The following is a 12650-nucleotide window of genomic DNA, read 5'->3' as shown; positions in this document are numbered from 1 at the left end:
TTATCATTACTCACTCATTCCATTATTATGCTTTTCACAGAATTCTGAGCAAATTGTTTAAGTGGAAAAAGGGGAGAAAGTAAAAGATAGGGCCCGGTACTTGAGCCAAAAAAGTTTGAGAACCTCTGATCTTAAGTGCATTCGTGTGAGGAGTTATGAATCACTAAAAATGTCATAATAATGTTAATGAAAAAAAAAAGACTTGTCAAAACTATTTATTTTCTTCAGCTTTATTTGATCATTAAACATCGTAAAAAAAAAAATACAGCAGGCAATGATCACTTGCCGAACAAAAATATATGTACACACCCACATTACAAGAACTCAGAAGACTTTGCAACTAAACAGGAAATTTAACGAAACTATTTAAGACAATCAGTGGAGCGTTGAGACCCATTGCAGAAGTTTAAGGACCCTACGGCAGGCAGGTTACACGTGAGACAGAGACAGCATTGTAGTAAAAGTAAACCCGTTTGGACGTTGGGAACAGAACCATTATCAAATAGATAGCAAACAGAGATCGGCCCTGGTCAAAAACTAAACATGGAGATGGTTTTTTTTCTAGGGAAATTATTAGTGTTGGCCAACTTTACATTTATTTGGAAAAACATTTATTCCTGCCCTGATATGGGGAAGTGTTTGTTCCTCGCCGTTCTTTTTATACATGTCGTGGAATTTGACCATGACGTTGTAAATCAACAGCATTGACGTTGTGTCCTTGATTTATAAACAGCCCGTCAGCACATTTTATCAATGGTTGGCAAAAAACCCTTTTGTAAAAATGCTCAAACAAAGTTTGGCCTTCCTGTATGTACTGAATCTAACAGGATTGTGAGGCAGGGGGCACCTTGGATGGGTTTCCAGTCTAATGGTTAACAAATATGCAGTGACTTGTCAGGTAAACCTTGACTAAATCACACTTATAAGTGACAATGTTCCATATTTAATGAAAAACAAAGAAGCTGTGTGAGTTTTGCAGATTCGACTTTTTAAAACTTCAGCATAATGAGGCTGCTCCACACAGACATAAGAGGCCCATTTGATTTCTACTACCGAGGTTACAAAAATAAATTTGTTCATTTTGGCTTTTCCTGCGATTCACAATGTGCTTTGATTGAACAGCTATGGCCAAAACCAAATGCTGATGACAAAATTAAAACATAAAAGTTGCGTAACATTGCCATCATTTTCTATGTACTGCATGAGAACCACCCCTGCAGACTTGACCGAGCGCTCTCAGCACATTTCATTCAGAGCAGGGTATGTGGGAGGGGTGGGAGACACTGCATTTTGTTTTTAAGAGATTTTCCTCAGTTATGCTTCTGGGAAAAGTCACTTAAATATTTGTGGCTCTCTGCAGAGGATTTTGTGGGTTTGCGACACACAGAGTCCTCTGCAGAATCTTCTGCGTTAGCACCTGTAGAGTACAGACGATAACGGTGAGCCGTAAGACGACACATTGGGGTCCAACAGAAAATCACTGTTTGGACGCAACACTGGCAATCAACTAAGTGGAATAGCATGAGGACCATATAAGAATAAATAAGTCCAAGACACCATTCACAACAATAAATTAATGCTCACAGTCATCTTATTCATCAACTGACGCTTGTATAAATATAAATATATTGTAAGACGTCAATATGAAGTAACGAACAACCTCAGCGTCACAGTAAAAATATCTGCCCTGAGATGATTTAATAAATAAAAAGCCATCATTGTAAGTGAAATACTTCATGACACTGTGTGCAGCTGACACCAACAGCACCAGCCTCCAATACACTTGGTAAAGTTAGCATTTATCAGTTTGGTACAGGTGTGATTTAAGATAAAAATCATCCTCTCACCAAAATGATTCACGAAGGCCGTCGACCATGGAAATCAATGACAATTTGCCTTTTGATAAGTTTTCTCCACTCTCTGCAAGTGCGTTAGCTGGCAAACAGCAAACCAACAATATGCGAGAGGAGTTGAAACAAGGACCAGAGGGTAACATGTATATTTTACCGACTATTGTTTCCGGCCACGTGCAGCGCTGCAGAAATAATAACTTCTTGCAGGGCAGCAGTGCGTTAGAGTATGAGATTTACAGCAGGGCCAATGACCTTGCATTGGCCCTGCTTGCAATCTCATGTCTCCCATTTTAAAAGCCAACCTCCTCCTGACCCTCACAGAGATAGTGGCCGTCGCTTAAGGCCCTCTGCTGGATGGTCTCGGCAGTGTACTTTTGATCCAGCTCCAGCAAAGCTCTCAGCAGGTCGTTCAAGCTCGCGTCTCGGCCTTTTTTCTCCACCCACACGTTGAGCAGCTCGTGGACGCGATCCTCATAGGGGAGCTGCTCCTTGCCTTTGATCACGTTGTCGCTGATGCCGAGCGAGCGAAAAAACCTTTTGTAGCAGTTCATGCTGAGTTCTTCAAAATACCCAAAACACGCCCGGAGAGAATCTTCACCTGTAAACAACAATAATAATAGTCTTTCAAAGGAATGCTAATACTACTAATGGTTATAACAGAAGAACAGAAGCACATTACCTTTCACTGCTTTAAGCTTAGGGAACCGATCCTCATCCTAAAGCACAGAAGAAAAAATAGATTTCACTTTTAGACACTGTACATACAAGTGTCTTCCGACACATACACCCATTACCCACAGTACTATAACGTGATGCAGAGACATGTTTCTAATGTTGCAGGTTTTTGACATAACTGCAAAACCCTGGAGTACGTGGCCATCCAGGACCAACTTTGGACACCTTTGCTATGATTTCTCAAAGTTACAAAACAGTGTTTTACTGACTAAAAATCTCAAACCTTTCCAGAACTTTTCTTCCTTCTTGCATAGGCCGTCTACAGGCTGAACGAGGCTCAACTAGTCTGGGACACTCTGATGTTCTCTCTCTAACCTGTTCTGTTCTCCGCTTTCTGTTCACTAACCCCAACCAGTTGAAGCAGATGGCTTCCACCTCTGAGCCCGGTTCTAAAGGAGATTTATTCTCCCCACTGTAGCTGATGCATGCTAATGTGGATTTGTTGTTTTTTTTTTTCTTTTTTCTTAAGAATCTTATACTTTGATAGCACTTCGAGATGACTAGTGTTGTAATTTGCGCTATGTAAATAAAGTTCAATTGATTTTAGAGAAATGCCATCCATCTTTTGCCTCTTATCCATGTTCGGGATGCGGGGGCAGCATCCTTATCAGCGAGACCCAGACGTCCACCCACTTTGTCCAGCTCTGAGGCGCTCCCAGGCCAGCCGTGAGACATAGTCTCTCCAGCGTGTCCTGGGTCGCCTACTGGTGGGACGTGCCCTTAACACCTCATAAGCCATGCCACCTTTTTCCGGTCGAGAATCTCTGAGCCCAAGTGAGATTAGAGAGATGTCATCACATCAATACTTTTTCTTTGTAATATCAACAGGCCAATAGATTTCCAGCGTCCTAATGCCTTTACTAGCCTGGCTTCCTGTTTTTTTCCATCAGTCCGTGCTCCGACCCCATCCCTGGCTCTGCACATTCTCTTCTTTCGTCTTGATTTACTCTGGTCAACCAAAAGCTCACAATTGCTTATAAAGTCCACAAGACTAGGGTAAGCACTTCACGTTAGAACTTCTATTATGTTCATAATAAGTTGATTAAAAAGCCAAACGAATCCCAGATTTGTCACACTCGAGCTTGTTTTAACACGACCAAAGACAAACACGTTAAAACAACAAAACATTACAGAGCAAGAACAAAAAAAGCAGCCGAGACAAACAACCAAAGATTATGAAAGCAGTGCAGGAGAGGAGCCGGTGCTCTCACCCTCTTGTCAGGTCGCCAGAGGGCTGGAGGCTGTGCTCGGGGGGCAGGCGTGGGTGCAGCGAAGGCAGCAAAGGAGGAGGAGGAGGAGGAGGGGGGGAGGTATGTTAGGCTGTGCTGGGAGTTACTGGCTGAGCTGTTAAGGCTTTCACACAGCATCTTGCACTCTTCCTCCACACTGGCCAATGGCTTTGCTCTCACCAGTTGGAGGGACAAGCTCAGATTTGTGCCGCTCAGGCGTCGGGGTTCCTCCTCGCTGCTTCCATCAGCCGCGTGGCTGTAGATCTGTGGGGTGAGAAGGACAGAGTATAACTAGATGAAGGGAACGCCTCCTGCAATGTTTGGATATGTAAAAATATATCACCCACGCTTTCAGATTTCATGTTGTTAGTCCTCTGAGAGTCTGTGGAGATGAATTTCAGAGTTAAAGACTTAAATATAAAGCTTTTATTATTGTCAGTATGAGAGGTTGCAGAGGTTCCATTATAGAGAGACTTTTATCACAGCGGGGCCACAAAAATGTGTTTGTTTGGTCGAAGGGCCAAATTATCAACCTTCATGTCAGCATTTAGAATAATGAACAACCTGAGCTATAACACAAGAAAGAAAAAAGTTTTATAGTAATTTTGTTTGTTTTTCTCTCATTCTGGGTATGTTTGTTGATGTCTTGCTTATTATGAGGCATTTTGTGCATTTCTGTTACCTTTTTGTTTATTTCCTGTAAAATGTTTATTTTTTTGGAGTTGAATTGTCTATTTGTGTTGTCATTTTGCGTTTTTTAGAGTAATTTTTGTGTATTTCTGTTGTCATTTTGCTTGTTTGTTAGTACTGTACGTTTGCGGAGTAATTTTTTGTGTTTTTCTTGTCTTTTTGTGTACATTTGTTGTCCTTTTCTGTAATTTTGTATACTTTGAGTAATTTTGTGTATTTTTGTTGTTGTTTGTTAATTGGAGTAATTTTGTGTATTACTGTGTCTTTTGTAAATTTGTGTGTTTTCTTGTATTTTCCTGCAATATTGTAATTCTTTGTATTTTTTTAATCTATTCTTGCAACTGTTTTGTGCTTTTTTTCTGTAATTTTGTACCGTTGCTTTGAGGGCCGCATGAAATCAGACCGAGGACTGCACTTGACCCGCGGACCGCCAGTTGCCCATGTCTGTTATAGAGCCTGGCATTTAAAATGACATCGCTACAGCTCTTAAACATTAGAAAGGAGAACAACGACTCCTGCACTGAGTGTCATACCCTTCCACTGCAGTCCAGTCCAGCAGGTTTCTACATACCAGCCAACCAAAGTCACGAAAAGCCTGATGCCTGTTTACTACCTGTAATGACACATCTCTCAGAGACAATCACGTTGCTGCTCGTCTAATTAGGACAATTGCTTCAAAGCGTGGCTCGAGTGTGACCATGCTGATTCCAAGCTGTCAGATAGTGGTGAAACAAACCGGCACTTTCACACACTTGCCTCCTCCACTGTATGAAGCTTCTTCAGCACTAGTTTGCACCTTTTTTTAACCCTGTCAACTTTCCTCACAACCTCATTGTATAATCTCTTGATTTAAATTTCAAGCTAAGCTAATTTCATGCACTGACTGTTTTTAGGATTTGCTTATCATTTCACAATACTAAGGGTCTCTATGCCAGCAGCCATTAAAAGTGTAAATTGTTCAGGATAAAAATGTAGTGATTGTATTAAACTAGATAAAATGTTCATTATCTCACAATGTCAATCAATTAAGAGCTGTATTTAAAAACAAGATAAAGAATAATGTATAAATTATTTTCAATATCATGTACGAAATGGTCAAGTTTATAGGCAGCTACATTTTAGTGAGGAAGTGACTTGTCGACCAAAGTAAGGTTTTTTTCTTCGTCTTCCAATTAGCAACATCACTGTGCTGTGGAAGGAATAAGCTTTTAGCAAAAAAAATTATTATTTTTATTTTCAAGAGTGGTCCTGTATCTTATTTTGAAAAATCTGCACTGCAGCGCCCTGCAATGTGAAATCAAAACCCGTCGCAAGACAGACTGTGATAGGCTAAGTTGTTTTATTTGCACATTCTGCAGCCAAAAGCATTATTATTGTATGAAGAGGGTCACGCAATTAGCAAAATCAGCATTTAACTCAGCCAGTTCAAATCTAAAGCTCGGAGTAAACCAGCTCTACTTTTTTTTTTTTTTAGGAAAATCAAAAAGTGCTACATAGAATCAGGAAAATTTGGTACATCTTGCATGTATTCCACTCACCTGCTGTTTTGTTCCTCCTCTTGCAAAAAAAGAAAATGCCTCCCACAATCAGCACAACTAGTACAGACAGCACGCTCAAGACAGCACACAAAACAACATAATCTGAAAAGAAAAAAAAACTATCAATTCCCTTATGGATGGATCATTGTGTGATACATGGCTGTTTGCTTTATCTGCACAGGTGAATCTGTGGATTGAGGCATGTTTGAGACGCATCACCTGAGTCTTTACCGGAGTTGGTCTGGGTTTTCTTGCACTCTGTGTTGGTCGTAGATGTGCAGTTCCTCACAGCCTCTTCACCATCTTTACACCTAATGTTGAAGCAGACACGATGGAAAAAGGGCAACCATAACTTTTCATTCAGAACCAAAATTAATACATGGTCACTAAAATAACCAAATTAATTCACTTGGCCAACAAAATTAACAAATTAGTGTTACCAACCTTGAACACTTCTTGCACACTTCGCACGCCTGATCGGGGTCACAGAATACCCCTGGTTTGCACTGACACTCAGCATCTTGTGTGAAAGTGCATGGCCTTACAACTTCCTGATCTGGAGGAGAAATATGGTTTTATATAATCAAAAAAAATGTCCATTGTTAGGTCATAGTTTTTTGCTCCAAAGACGTTGAGCATTGATTTTTGTCCTGCAGACATTTGGATCAATAGTGTTACATGGTGAAGCCCAATTACCGTGACGGCACTGGGTGCACTTCAGGCACAGTGGCAGTGCATTGGCGTGCTCAGTGAAGCTCCCATAGTTGCACTCCTCACATTGGCCTCTCTCTCCTGAACGGGTGCACGGTGACTTCAAATATGTGCCTGACATGAACATAGAAAGCAATGTGGAAATGCTGTTTAGAAAGATGGAGCACTGAGCCTGCTGTGAATCCTATTCATAGCCTCACACTAAATGTGTGAGACCTCGAGGCCACATCTGATGTGAAAACAGATGGGAGTTTTGGGGTTTGCTATAGACACATAAAGGTGAGTTGACACCGAACGTGACTTCATCCAGCATCGTTTACATTGATTTGGAATGTAATAGATGCAACGTCAAGCGTCCTCCCTTTAAGCGAGGCGACTCCAGCGACTCAATCAAGCGATCTGGGTCACTTAAAGTTGAAAAAAGCGCGACTATGTTCAAGCGACTCAACCTTATGCCCCAGCCACTTTTCTCTTAAAATCACATACCCATAACAAACAAAAAGACAGTCATCAACATCCCCCGCCAAAAAAGAATGGAATAAGGGCAATAACTCCAGAAAAAATAAGTGTGCGCTTCTCATTTTCGAAATCAATCAAGGTACTGATACCCTGAAGCCACACACCGAATTTGGTTATCCTATCTTAAACAGTTTCTGAGAAAAGCTGTCCCCTTTAACTCGGACGGACGGACGGAGCTCGAACCTATATCCTCCTTCCACACTTTGTGGCGGGGGATATTAATATTTTTCTAAGCTTCTACATGACCTACATGGCTAATTTTCTTTTTCAGATTGAAGTAGGACCCTTAGTGGTTACAGATGATGTGACATTTTTGAAATATATGACAAAGTGACAAAAAAAAACTGGTCCGCCCAAAAAAAGACTAGAAATTTACATCAAATATAAAGCCAATTCTCATAAGTGAAGGCTATAAAAGCAGAAATAATTGAACTAATGTATGGAAATCAAGTTTGATGATAATAAACATTAGGCCGAAAATACACGTTTTTGTACAAAAAAGTTGAGGTGGAAGCCCACTTTCCCACAACCGTGCCAAAGTTTTACTTAAGTTTGTAACTGTAATGTCAGTCTAATCGATTCAAATCATTGTTAGTCTGATGTTTGACCACTATGTTAACCAAAGATAGACCTGCGCCATTTCAAAACAGCGCAACTGCTCATTGACAATTGACAACAAGGAGAAATCATGTACTTTTTGAATATCATAGATTTTTTTTTTTTGCAAAAACATTGCCATTCATTTCTTTTGAGAGAAAATCTAAGGACAGTTTCATCCATTGTCCTCATGATTGTAGCTTTCGGATCATGCAGAGGCAATTCCACATATCCAAATATGATTTGCGCATTTCCTTTTTTTTTAATTTTCAATTAAAAAATAAAATAAAATAAAAAACAAACACGATTTGCACATTTAAACCCCCTGGCCCCTGGCCTCTATGGACCACTCCCAGTCTTACCAGCAGGACAGTTCAGACAGCAGAGGTTTTCATGCAGGTATGTATTCTCTCTGCAGTCGGCGTTCCTTCGTTGCCTGATGCTTCCAGTGTAAAAGGCCGATCCAGATGTGAGGAGCCAGATAGAACAAATATAAAAAACCTTTGAGAGAAAAACACATTTATTAAACAACAATCATTGTCACGCAGTTTTACATAATAGCAGAAACTGTTTTTGCCCTACATTTGTATAATTTTAGTACATTGACTTGCATTTTTTTTTTTTTTGCTGATAAGCAATAGAACAAGACTTAGAAGTAAATAAAAGCAATTTTTCACATTTAATAACTAAGTTTTTTTAGGGAGCAACGGATCATTGATGCCGATACATTTATACTTTTCGTATATATTTGCAGGGTTTGCATGTGAGCACACACAAGTTTCCTTCATGTTTGATAGGTTCGTTGACCTCGAATAGGCTGTGAGCAAACAATTGCGTGTCTTCGTTCTTCCTTTTGTGTTTGAGCTCTGTGACATTCTTGTGAAAAGGTTGAAGGTACAACGCAGGGTGGAGGGTGTGCCTCGCACCATGAGTCAGCACGCGCAGGCTCCAGCAGCTCAAACTTCAGCTGGATAATCCACTCCAAAACTAACATGGATGGTCGTAAATGCTTTTGTTACACAAACAAAACAATTATTTGAACACTTTATTAATATGCCACAAACAGAATTAAAGGATCAGTGGCTTAACTAAGTAAAATAGACATCCATTATATTTCTTTGTAAAGTTTTTAACCAGAAACACAATTCTGGGTGTGAGTCACTGGTACAAAATACCACATGATCACTTTTATTAACTAACAAGCAGCACAATAACATGTTTCATCACTGGGGCTGCAAACAATTCTTTTAGTAATTCAGTAATCCATCCATTTTTTTAAACCATTAATCACATAAAGAGAAATCACACCTTTCACAGTTTTTATGCTTCACGATCTTTAGGTTGTTGTTCTGGACAATTCACAGATCCCAGTTAATCTCCCAAAGGAACAAATATTCTTATTAGACTCATTAGTATGAATCAAAGTAATTCACCTAACGCACTCAAAGTAACTTTGACACTTTGTTAGACCAGTGGACCTGTCTCTGTGCGCTTTAGAAAGTACCATCGTCTTGTGACACTTTGTGATTAACTGTTAATACTTTCTCATTCCTGCGGTAATGCGAGTGGCATCGTGTGATTGGCTGGCAGCTGTGAAGCACCACACCCAACTGATTCTAGTGGAACGTAATGCAGTTCATGTGCAGTCAACGGTAATTTGACTGGGATTTATGTTTGCAAATTAACTTTTCATTAACCCCAGTTAACATGTCATCAGTCATCGACAATATTAAATTTTGTGACATTTGAGATCTTAGTAATCGCATCATAAAAGGGAAAGCTGATAAAGCTGAAATAATCCAGAAATGGGGACACCCTCAAAGAGAAGTTGCAAAAAATTAAATAAAACAGGAAATCTGAGTCCTTACCAGTTAAGAGAGGAAACATTTTTCAATGCCATAATTATGTTTTATTCAGCCCAGAAATGGGCATTTTTCAGGTATGCAGAAATCTGAGTAACGTGGGCGGGTGCATAATTATACAGTCAACAACTGATCCAGTTTAAAAAACAATAACCAAATAAGGTAGCAATAACACCTGATGGCAACACACACCCATTCACCCTCAGGGAATCCTAGATACCTTGATTATTAGATGGCAGGAGGTAAACTATTACTTTTAAGTGTCGTAATAGTCGTGCTAACTGTATTCTGAAGAATTGAAACTTAAAAATAAGGCAGGACTTTCTTTAACAACACATCAAAGCAGAAAGAAATAAAATAAAATACACATATGTTAATTTACTTATATATAATGGGCCTAAAACAATTGGTGATTAACCGATTAAACTAGTTGATAAAATGAGTTGATGTAAATTATCGGGGGGTGTCGAATCATTTCAGTAAGCCACTGTGTCATACTTTTACTCTCCAGCACTCCACACCTATGCCCTTATTTCTGCTATTAAACTTTGAACCGTCACCATGGTTACTCAAAGAAACATGAACCAGTCAGCTGAGTGTGACGTAACCAGCGGCAAAAGAAAAGGCCAGTGCCTGTCTAAAGTGTGCGGCCACTACACACTAAACCTAAGACAGCACAGTGGGTTGTGTTCATTGTAATGTCGTTTTTAATAGAAACACTTGAACAGGAAACATCCGTTAAAAGCAACGGACTCGCAAAACGTTTAGTCTAAATCGAGGCAGCACAACTATAATTATAATATGATTATAATATAATATAAAACAGTGGACCTAATGTTAGTCTTTTAACGATTTTAACCAGGGACAGTTATGCCTGTATTTGGCTTAAAAATCTACAGAACAGTATTAGGGCCATAGAAGAAAAAAACAATTCAGAGGCAAAAAAAAAAAACATGCACTTTAGAAAAAAAGATGACAATTTAATTATGCTGACTGCTTGTACAAAATGCCTGGCAGGAAGTTTGAGGATTTTTTTCTTAAAGTGCATGATTTTTTTTTCATTAATTGTTTTTTACCTTTGATATTTTTTCTTCTTGAGTGACCCCAAAAAATCTCGACTTTGATTTTCGACTTTTTTTCCTGAAAGGCATGAGGCTTTTTTTTTTTTTCTTTTTTCTGTGGCCCCAATATTCTTTCGTAAAAAAAAAAAAATCACGTGTACCCTTCCTGCAGTTGTAATCATTTCAAAACATAGTGGTTCATATGTATATGAAAAAACAATACAAATCTAACAAAACAAGAATGTGTTGAATATCAGAAGAAATGTCTGAAAATGATAGGTTGAATGAATACCTAAAAATATATACTATTACTTTGCTTAATGTTTAAAGGAAGCTGTATTTGTTATTGAATTATTCTTTTCGTTGGACAATCGCCTCATAGATATTGGTGTTAAAACATTGCACATAATCACAGCCAAAAAATTTCAGATTTATTGGGCTTTACTTTATGAATTTATTGAACATTATTATTGTTGCACCTAAGGGGAAAACGTTTAGTTTGACTTCAGTTTGGATCAAAATGCACTGTTTAGTGAAACACAGGTTTGGTTTATTTAAGCAATGTTACTTAAGGCCTTTATCACACTTTCTTTGTTGCAGAAATAATGACTTTTCTGTGAGGAAATTGAATTTAAATATAGTAAAACCAAAAAAATAAGTTTTTTTTTTTTAACTTTTTACAATTCCAAACAACACAATTAAAGAAAAACTGAAAGATAATCTTGTCTAGCTTGTGTATGAGCTCAAGGACTTCTTCAATTCCAACATTTTCCTATTAAGTCTGGTGCAGGAAAACCAGGAAGACTCCACCGGCACATACAGTAGCTGGCGAAGAGCATGGGTTCATTTATCTCTAGTTATACAGTTTATGTGATTAAAAATAATAATTAAAAAAAAAGAAGAATAAAAAATAAAGAATCCCAGTGCTGTTGAAAGGGTGTGTGAAGTTTTTAGCAGGTTTATGGGGAATTTCACACTTTGTTCACACAACGCCACACAGGACCAGTGACGTCAACATACTTCACTTATGCACAGCGACACTTTATCAGGCCACACTCACATCTTCACTTCTATTCATTTGAGGCCGTTTTAGTCGTGATAGTGTCCATTTAACGGTGTTTATCCACGAAAAAGGGAGAGAGAAGCGGTTTCAACAAACAAGTGCAGAGAGTGCGGCTGGAGGAGGGTGATATGTCCCAACATGAACCGCCTGTCACCGCCTCCTCCTTACCTTACAGCGGCACTAATGTGGTTAACCTATAGTGGTCATGTTTTAATGTCGATTAAGGTTCCAACAATATCCTTAAATCAGTACATCACGCCCCAAAGGTAAATAAACCAAACTCAGCCTCAGAAAGAGAAAAGTTCCACTTACTACTTGTAGATGTCTCTTCATTTTCAGCAGGTGAGACGATCGAAACTCACTCGCGCTGATCAACTCATTTCAAACGCACTTATTGGAGAAAAACGTAAAATGTGCAGCACGTAAACGCGTGCGTCCAGCTTTCACGTGATATCAGGTATGAGAGCGAGTGGGGGGAGGAGTCCTAGAAAAAGTTGATACGCCCCACCCCCCTCCCACGCGACTATCGGGTATGACGCAACAAGTGAGACAACAAAGTCATGAAACAAAGTAGACCTGTCCGTGACTTGGGGATACTGTAATATAGAAGTATTTGTGGATTTATTTTTGGTCAGGTGCACATTGAACAGCCACTTTATTAAGTACACCTGTTCACCTTTTTTATTTTTTTATTATTTTATCCAAAGAGCTACCAGTTTGATATACATATCTTAAACACTACATTTTGACGGGTTCCCTTTAATTAATTAAGGGTAAGATAACAAAGAAAAC

General features: G+C 39.0%; 1 protein-coding gene across 3 annotated transcripts; it reads right to left on the bottom strand.

The window, feature by feature from the left end:
• Positions 1–212: 212 nt before the first annotated feature.
• Positions 213–12309, bottom strand: LOC114470207 (tumor necrosis factor receptor superfamily member 10B-like). 3 transcript variants are annotated; one of them, XM_028458239.1, is made up of 10 exons: positions 12171–12309; positions 8235–8373; positions 6742–6870; positions 6490–6601; positions 6265–6356; positions 6046–6147; positions 4165–4199; positions 3800–4081; positions 2533–2569; positions 213–2451 (listed from the first exon to the last, which is right to left on the bottom strand). In XM_028458239.1, exons 1-10 carry the CDS (start codon positions 12189–12191, stop codon positions 2144–2146), a joined length of 1257 nt encoding a protein of 418 aa, XP_028314040.1. In that variant the 5' UTR covers positions 12192–12309; the 3' UTR covers positions 213–2143. The 3 variants fall into 3 exon arrangements, with proteins under 3 accessions (XP_028314040.1, XP_028314042.1, XP_028314041.1); XM_028458241.1 differs by having other exon boundaries at positions 3998–4081; XM_028458240.1 differs by having other exon boundaries at positions 6277–6356.
• Between the last annotated feature and the right edge of the window lie 341 nt (positions 12310–12650).

This window comes from Gouania willdenowi, chromosome 9 (assembly GCF_900634775.1).
Source record: "Gouania willdenowi chromosome 9, fGouWil2.1, whole genome shotgun sequence".
In the NCBI taxonomy this organism is placed as follows: Eukaryota; Metazoa; Chordata; class Actinopteri; order Blenniiformes; family Gobiesocidae; genus Gouania; species Gouania willdenowi.
This window is presented reverse-complemented; position numbering and strand designations above follow the sequence as displayed.